This window comes from Gracilinanus agilis, chromosome 3 (genome assembly GCF_016433145.1).
Source record: "Gracilinanus agilis isolate LMUSP501 chromosome 3, AgileGrace, whole genome shotgun sequence".
Lineage (NCBI taxonomy): Eukaryota > Metazoa > Chordata > Mammalia > Didelphimorphia > Didelphidae > Gracilinanus > Gracilinanus agilis.
In genome coordinates this window covers 298823702-298833067 of record NC_058132.1, presented here as the reverse complement: position 1 = coordinate 298833067, position 9366 = coordinate 298823702, and the positions used below count along the sequence as shown (strand labels likewise).

General features: G+C 36.6%; 1 protein-coding gene across 1 annotated transcript in view; it reads left to right on the top strand.

Moving 5' to 3' along the window:
- The first annotated feature begins 897 nt into the window (after positions 1–897).
- MGAT5 (alpha-1,6-mannosylglycoprotein 6-beta-N-acetylglucosaminyltransferase) overlaps positions 898–9366 on the top strand; it is a 242317-nt gene continuing 233848 nt past the window's right edge. Inside the window, exon 1 of the mRNA XM_044669910.1 lies at positions 898–1138. Coding sequence (XP_044525845.1) covers positions 898–1138 — 241 coding nt within the window. The remainder of the gene's footprint in view (positions 1139–9366) is intronic.

Genomic DNA, 9366 nt, shown 5'->3' with positions numbered 1-9366 from the left:
ATTTGCATCATTTCAGGGCAGGGAAAGACAAAGAGGAAAGAATGTGGTTTCATTTGAAAATGTGTTGAAATGTAGATGTGATGAGTGAGGTACCATTTTGACATTTTTCAATTTACGAGTAGAAAATTAAAAATAACTTTTGTCCCTGGATATTACTATCTGATAATTATGCTTTGGGAATAGGCCATCCAGGAATCATCTTGTCTTCTGATTATTCCTGTGAAAAGTCTTCATTTGCTTAGATTGCCACATGAAAGAAACCCCCGTTTCATTATCACCTGTATAAATAAGCCTCTGCTCTGTTTTTCTGGAAATTCAAGCAATAGCTACAGAAAATACTGAAAAGGGGGGGGCATGTGGTATTCTAGGCTGAGGAGACTCCCTCCTGTCCAGGGGTTTGCTGTCCTCTAGTGATCTCTTTTCCCCTTGCCACTTCACTTATTGTAAAATGACCTTTCTGTTCTGAACTTGGTCTGGACTTGTAATGTTCTCTTACACAAGCTAACACACATACTCAAATATGCAGGCACATCTTTCCCCTTTTATATCCACATAGCTTATCACCTTGTCAAATATTCCCTCACAGCTTAGTCAGATACTCAACTATGTTGCAAAATATTGAAGTAAGCATTTTTTTTCCGAGTTCACATTCTGTAGCCATCACTGTGGAAACCTGGTACCATTTCAGGAGAGTTGTCTGTTCTTTGTGGTTAACTGTGTTATATAGACTTTTTTTTTTCCTTTTCTTATAGCAGGATGGAAATGAAAGAAGGAAACTGGCTGACACAGGAGCCCGAGTGAGACTGACTGTCCTTTGTGAGGCCAACACCATGGATTTGCATCTCCCTTCAGTGCTTTAAGACCCTACTCAAGGGAAGAAGCAGCTCCTGGGGAGCCATGGCTTTCTTTGCTCCATGGAAATTATCCTCTCAGAAACTAGGGTTTTTCCTGGTGACTTTTGGCTTCATTTGGGGTATGATGCTTTTGCATTTTACCATCCAGCAACGAACTCAACATGAAAGCAGCTCAATGCTTCGAGAACAAATATTGGACCTAAGCAAAAGGTATATCAAAGCTCTTGCAGAAGAAAATAGGAACGTGGTGGATGGCCCCTATGTTGGTGTGATGACAGCCTATGGTAAGTCTTAAATATGATATTTCTCTATCAAAATAAGTACTGATGGTGTCTTTTAAAATTTAGTCAGAAATCCGCAGTATTTTGTTTATTAACTGAATGTATGCCCTGTCATCTCTATCTTTAGGAACATTCACTAAATTAGCTACTTGGTAATGATGATGTAAACAGACACTCCTTGCATCTTTAGAGCTGACCCCTTCTCAAATAAGGTACCAGCCACCAACATATTTTTGAAGATTCATTCATTGATTCAGTGGAAACATTTGCAGACAACTCTTCTGCATAGAAGTTGCTTGGCAAATTTTTAAGCCTAGTTTTTTTCCCTTTTTTTATACATTTCTGGACCACTTTCTTCCTTACTTCTCCAACCATTCTGATATGAAATATAAATGATATACTGAGGTTCTAGGCTAAATCAAATAATAAGACAATGGCATTTTGTATTTTTCATATTTAACAATTATGGGGACTTAATATAGACTAAAGAATATTTTGAATTCTTTGGATAAAAGATTCTTCCCTGTTACATATGTCTATTTCACCAGAAATTTTAAGGGACTATCAGAAACCTTCTGAGTTGGATTATCTGTACACCCTTGTTTTTCTGAATGTTGATGGTCTAAAGCTATTTATATGTAGAATGACAGTGCTGTGGCAAAGGCATGCTCAGGTATATGTGGTCTATAAGCTTACAGTTTGTGGCATAAATGATGTGTCATGTGTGAACTAATGGTAGGAATTGGTAGGGATGATAAGGAAGAAAATGATCATTCTTTATTGTTTCTTATTTAAGGATTACTTACAATGTAATTTAACATGACATTTACTTCCATATTTCATGCATTTTCCATTAAGAGAAACTATTTTTTAATAGAGTGGGTCAAAATATTTCTTGAATACCATCTAACCCCTCATCCTGCTTTTGATCTCTCCCTTCAGACCATGGCTGGTCAGGAAGATATTTGTTATTTATATGTCTTAAATAAAGTTTCATCTTACTCTAACTTCCCTTGTAGCTCTTTAGTCTGTCATCCTGTTCAATATAGGCATGAGGTACCAGTTTGAAGGAATTTTCTGAAATCTCACTGGGCCATTTGCAGAAAATAGCTTGGAAATTAAGAATTTACTTTCTGGTTTTAAGTTAACTAAGAGCTTCAAGAACATTTTTAGAATAAAATAAACCATGTGCAGCTAAAATAATGATCCAATCATTCAATAAACACTTTGGGATTACATTCTACTTTCAGTACTTTATTCTACTCATTTTATGTGCATTTTCCCCTTGTATAGAGCAGAGAGGAAGAAGAGAGAAATTTTTCTTTTCTTTTGCTGAGAAAGATAGAGGCAGTGAGATATGGTGGATTGAGATGCTGGCCTCAAAGCTTTAAGATCTAGTTTCAAGTCCTACTTCTGACCCATACTGGCTGTGTGACACTTGAAAAATAATTTAACTTCTCAGTGTCCTAGGCAATTTTCAGAACCTATTAATTTCAGAAGTGCCAACCTGCATTAGCAGATGTGTTTCTTCATATAGGAGTTCCTAAGTCAATTAAATTATAGGTCAAGTTCTTATTCCTATTACTGGAAAACTCTGTGAGAAGGGTCCTCCTTTAAGTCATTTGAATATTAAATGGCAAAATTCTACTTACTCCAATTAGTTCATTTCTTTTTTTTGTTGCTTTTCATGAATTCATAAAATACAATGTTCTCTGACAGTAAAAGGAATAAACAATTATGCCTCAGATTTAAAGCTTCATGGGGATAATGCTAAAGAACAATTTTTGTTTCTGACTTAGGGTTGTTCTTCTTTTTCCTCTTCTTTTAAAAAAATTCATTGGAAATTCTTGAATTCCCTGCAGTGATTCTTTTCCTTACAGCTATTCGTCATGTCTGTCCAAGTTCAGTTTTGTAGCTGAATATCTAGAGATGAGATAGTTCAACTGGGCTGAAGTGTTTGGGATCATATTGTGAATATCACTGGCAAAAAAGAGAATCAGGCACCACAATCTTATATTATTCTTCCAGTCAGTAACATTTTAATTATTTAAAATTTTCTAACCTAGTTTTTTTTTTTTTTTTTTTTTTTTTTTTTTTGGTGCAAGTGGTGGTCTTTCTTAGTTGCAAGCTAAGTAGATCCATGGTAGTACTCTTCATGAAGGGGGTTTGAGAGATATGGTACTTAGAACCTGTTTGCTATCCTGATGACCTGCATTTCCATTAAAAATCCATTACTGTCAGATGCAGAAGCATTGGCTATCTAGTCCTTTATAGGACATCATGGAGATGAAGAAACAATGGGTTGAAAGGTTTAGCTACAAAGGTAGAGAACTAGGATTAAAATTTAATGCCTTTCAATGTCTAGCCTACTGCCCTACCACGTATGCAGTAAACCGTTTTAAGTATCTAGTCTGGAAGAAGTGCTACCCAGCTAATGTCCTTGCTTATAGTTGGAAAGAAGTCAGATAAAAGACCACAGAAATCTTCTTATCTTTTCTCGTATTGGTTTAATTAAAGGTCTCATAGGTATTCATTAAGAAAACATTTGGTGGCTATGCCAAGTCCTTGAAAGAGTCATGGTAGGCTGATTCAATAGTTCAACACTGAGTTGTAACATTCTGAATCTGAAAGTACTATAGAGAAGTCAGTTAATCAATTCCAATAACTTGGGGGTAGTTTCCTGTTATCTAGGCCCAGGGAGAGCAATGCTGATCTTGTTCAACACAGCTTCATTCCTGGTGTCAGAGGTTATATAAGGCAGTATCCTTGAGGAGCACATCCTGTCTTGGGCTCTTGAGGTCTCTCAAAATCATGAAACAAATAGAAATTAATGATTTGGTGTGAAAGACCCTGAGCTCAAGCAATATCTGCCCCCCCCCCCCCAACTTTTGTCTTTAGGAATTGGAAAAGAAACTTTTGACCCCATTTTGTAGGATTTTAAAAGGAAAACTGGTCTCTGTGACATCTCTCTTATGTTTTTCTTGGGTGTGCCTTCTCTATCTAAATGGGAAGTGGAAAGATAGTAGTGTTTTCCATCTGTTTTCACTAGCATACGTAGAAGCAGGAGCATATTTGTTTCAGTTCGATGTTCTAGACATTTAATAAATGCCTAATATGTACTAAGTTCTAAGATAGGTACAAGGTACACAAAAGTGAAATACTTTTAGCTAGAAAGGCTTGGGAGATACTCCAGGCAAACATTTTCATTTTGCAGGTGAGCAAACTGAGAGTCAAAGAAGATAAGTGACTGGCTTAAAAAAAAACTTAACAGTTGGAGAGTTAGAATTTGAGCTCAGAGCCTTTCACCCTAAATCTAGCATGCTTGCCACTATAACCAGCTTTTGCTTCTCAAAGAGATTCATCACCTAATTAGGGAAGCATTTATATAAATAAATATACCATAATTAGAAAATAGCCATATCAGAGAAGAGGTCCATGAGATTCAGGAAAGGAGAAATCCCATTCACTGAGGAGAATTGGGAAAGAGATTTCATGGTTTGAGGTCTCTGCTATTTGACCTACATGGAGAAATTGCTGAGACTTTGCTTCATACATTATCTTTATAAGTGGGAGAAGGCCCAATGTTCCTAATGACATTGTAGCTTAAATATGTTGTTCACTCCAGCCTGTGAATGCTAGTCTTCTCCTTTCTGATGTGAAAAATTCCTACTGTTTGAAATATTCTTAAGCAGAAAATCATAGTCATCTCTCACTTTTCTATTTACCAGAGGAGTTCTATTTTACTCTAATGATCAGTAATGAAAATGAGAGACAGAAAGACAGAAAGAGATAAAGATCCCTCTTCTAAGAGCTAACCTTATTCTTAACCCCATACTGTCTAGGGAGGCTGCGCAGTAGAGTGGAAAGGTCGAGAAATTTTGAATTTTATAAACTGAATTCTAATTTTGGCTCTCCCACTTTGCTACCTTGGTCATGTCACTAAACCAGCTCTGGGCCTTAGTTTCCTTATCTGTACAATGAAGGATTTGGACTAAAAGTTCTTTTAAAAACAAAATTAAATGAAAATGGAAAAAATTTAAAGCATTTCTTTTAACAATGTCAAGCAAAACAAATTTCCTCACTGAAACTATTTCTATACCACTTATATCTGTCTTATTCTGTAATGTAAAGCTCTTCTTTTTAGTTCCAGAGCTATTATCCTATGATTTATTCTAGCCTGTTTTTTGCCTTCTTCCTAACATGTCTCACCTACTCCTACCTGAGGTTATTTAGTATTTATTATGTACCTACTCTGTTAGGCATTATGTTGATACTTTGTTAGTCACTGGAGATGAAAACAAAATAATTACTGTGTATCCAAGTTGCTGTTTCCTTTCTATGGTGAAGGGGTAAATACATCCATATATAAAAAATAAGTAAATACAAGATAATTCAAAGTGGGAGAAAACATAAACAACTTGGGGAGTGGGTGGGTAGAGGTATCCAAGGAAAACTTCACAGAAGAGGTGGAACCAGAGTCTGAGCCTTGAAGAAAGCTTATAGGATTTTTTAAAGATATATTAATATACCTTGATTTTATGTTACATTTATAGGTTACCCCCAATAAGTAACTAATTATATAGTTACAATATCTGAATATACATACAACATTTTGTATCTGTAGCAACCCTCAACCTCTATTTTTTAATCAGCAAGAAATCTATTTCCTCCCCAACCATGTCCATTAAATAAAAGAAAAAGGAATGTCTTGTAACAAATATTCAGTCAAGCAAAGCAATTTACCTCAATGAATCTATATCTATTTCCATACCACCTAGATCTAGCTAGCTAGTTATCTGTCTCATTCTGTATTATAAATCCATCACCTCTGCCTAATGTTTCACCATCTCTCTTCCAGAATCATGAACGGGCCATTGTATTGACCAGAGTTCCCAACTGTTCGTTTAGTGCTGCTATTTTTACATATGTTGTCCTGCTGATTCTGCTCATTTAATTCCATTAGTTTTTGAGTCCTCAGTGGTTCATTTTTATGATATTTATGTTTTTGTATAAGTCTTTCCATATCCCTCTGAAAACATTATTTTCTCAGGTCTTAAAAACACAATAGTTGTACTCCCTCACATCTAATCATTCTGGAAAGCAATCAGGAATTTTGCCCTTTGACCTAGCTATACTACTAGACTCATGCCAAAGAAAAAAATTAAAGAAAGAGGAAAAAAATCCCTCACCTACAAAAATATTTATGACAGCTCTTTTTGTGGTGGCAAAAAAACTGGAAACAAGAGGAATGTCTCTCAATTGATGAGTGACTGAATAAACTGCAGTGTAAATGGATGCTTATTGTTTGTTTAGACCTAGAATCAAAGTTGGAGATAACTTAGTCTTATTTTGCTCATTTTATTAGAGAAGAAACAAAAGTTAAGTGGCTTGCTCAAGGCCACATTATGGTAGTAAGTAACATTTTAAAAAGTGAATCATTCAGGCTTTCCTGAAAACCAACATAATCTAAGAACTTTTATCCACATGGAATGATAGGGCCTTAAATATGAGGTAGTTTGTATTTCTTCCTAGTACAGTAAGGAATCATCATCACTACAAGTAGAGTAGTAAAACAGTTGAACTTGTAATAATTTAGGAAGATTATCTTAGCAGAAATGTGGAAGATGCATTAGAAAGAGGAAAGAGTGGATTCAAGGAGATTGTTATAATTGTTTAGGACAGAGATGAGGGGAGATGAACATGAGAGATGAAGTGTTAGAATCAACAGAACTTAACAATAGAACAGTTTGGGGGCATAATGGAGAGGGAAGTATGTAGAATTATGCACCCCTCCCTGGGTTTCTAATTTGAGTGAATGGGAGGATCATGGTATCCTTTAAACTAAATATATAAGTATTCATGTACCTAAGAGGAAAGGGTTTGGGGCAATGATGATGAATTTATATATCTCTGGTGACTAGTCACACCTGGGGAGCTCAAACTTTATCTTCTATGTGTGCTTGGATTCAACTGTTTGCCTAGATTTGGCTCATTCTTCTGCCTCCACTTTTATACTTCTGCATATTTCTTGCTCCTAGTCTCTAGGTTTCTAGTTTCACCTACTATTCTGTCTTAAACCTTGGCTTCTTCTTGCTGTTCATCCCTTGCCAAACCACAATCCTATTTGCTCCTACCATTTGCCTCCTCTGCTTATACTAATGTGCTTCTCTTCAGAGCTAGAAGAAGCCATGAAAACTGAATTGATTGAGAACATCATTAAATTATGTGATTGAGCCTTCATTCTAAAGAAAAGCAATCCCCTTCTCTTCCTTAGCTGATTTTTTATTCCAACTCTCCTTGAGAGTTTTTTTCTAAACCTTTTCTTGCCTATAAAGCCTTCCACCTCTAACTCCCTACCACTTTTCCCTTTCTCAGTTCTTCAGCTGAGTGCCTCTTCTCTTACTTCACTTGAGGAAATTGAGGCCAGTTGAGCTATGACAGAAGCTCTCTCTTCTCCCATTCTCTACATTTCAAAACTCCTTGACTTCATCTCCCATACTCTCTTTCTTTTCTCCAGTCTCTGATAATGACATCCTTCTAGCCAAGAGCAACACTTCAATTTAGGCACTTTATCTGATCCCCTCCAACAAATTGCTCCCACAATCATTCCCCCTCTCTCAAATCTTGAGTGTTTCCTTACCTACTAGTCTCTTCTTTATTGCCTACAAAAATATCCCCATTTATTAAAAAACAACAACAACAAAACACCCTTCACTGGATCCTTCCATCCTGTCAAACTTATCATCTCTTCTCTCCTTTTTCTCAGGCAAATCCTTGGGGAGTTTGGGCGGGGCGGGGGGGGGCACACTGATTACTCTTTGCTTTTACTTCCTCTCCTTTCACTTTGAAGTATGGCTTCTGACTTTATCACTTGACTGAAACAGCTCTCTTCAAAGTTAGTGAAAATTTCTAAATTGTACTGTTCCTCTTTTTAGTCATCATTCTTCTTGACCTCTAGTTAGCAGGTAACACTGTTGACCATCATCTGTTGGATACTTTTTCCTCCCTAGTTTTTCATGATATTACTCTTTTCTGGTTCTCTTCCTACCTAATTGATTGCTTCTTTTCAGCCTCATTTGCTGGCCTATCATCCATTTCATTTCCACCAGCTGTAGGTATTCCTCAATGCTCTTTCTTAGACACACATGTTCTCTCTCTTCTTCTTCTCTCCCTTTCCCTCTCCTCCTCTCCTCTTCCTTCCCATCTCCTCCCTCTCCCTCACTGTATCTCTCTATCTGTCTGTCTGTCTGTGTCTCTCTGTCTCCTTCTCTCCCTCCCTCCTTCCCTCCCTTCCAGATCTCTTCTCTACCTAAACTTCTACTGGCCTCTTTCTTTTAAGTAAAACTGCATTGGATTTATCTTGTATTTATTTTGCATAAACTTGCATGTGTATTTACCATCTCTTCTGTTAAAATATCAGCCCCTTGAAAGCAGAGACTGTCATTTTTGGAGTAATTTTCTATTCCCAGTGCCTTGCAGTAAAAGATACCTAAATACTTCTCAATTGCCTAATTAGCTATGCACTTCTTGAAACCAGAAAGTCCTTCCCTATCTACCAGGCCTACTTTGGTCTCTGGGCCCTATTTCTGGTTCTGTCTCCCCCTCACCACCACCCACAGTAAGTAGATGATAGAAAGATAGAGACAGAGCATTTACTAAGTAATTGCTATGGGTCCAGCATCATGACAATGTCTGGGAATGCAAGCATCAGGGAGCACTCAAGGCCCTGTCCTCAAAGAGTATACATTCAAATGAAGAAAAAGGAACTGGAAGGAGAATGAGGTGGACAGTATTAGCAGAATCACAGATGCATTTGAATATAGCATTTTTTCAAGAGAGTTTGCTTTTATTGACCTATCAGTGAGAGTTTCTTCTAGAGAGAATCCAAACAGTTTTTAGAAAAATTTCCTATGAAGAGTAGCTGATGGCTCTTTTCTACTATGTTTCTGTCAACATATTTGGAATTCATACAGGCATTTTAGATAGCTTCCTGTTTAACTTTTAAAATTAGTTTTTTTAATTTTTAATTAGTATAATAAAATTGTCTAGTATATTTTCCAGCCCCTACTCCTACAGACATCTTGAAGGACTTTATTTTTTTTTTTTTTGGAGGAACTAGGATGTTAGTACTTCTCTGAGGGTAACATTAAAAATACCACCAGTGAAATAGCAGAAACTCCCTCCCTACTCTGTAAGGGAAGGAAGCACTCCATTCTTGGGTTGAGTGTAAA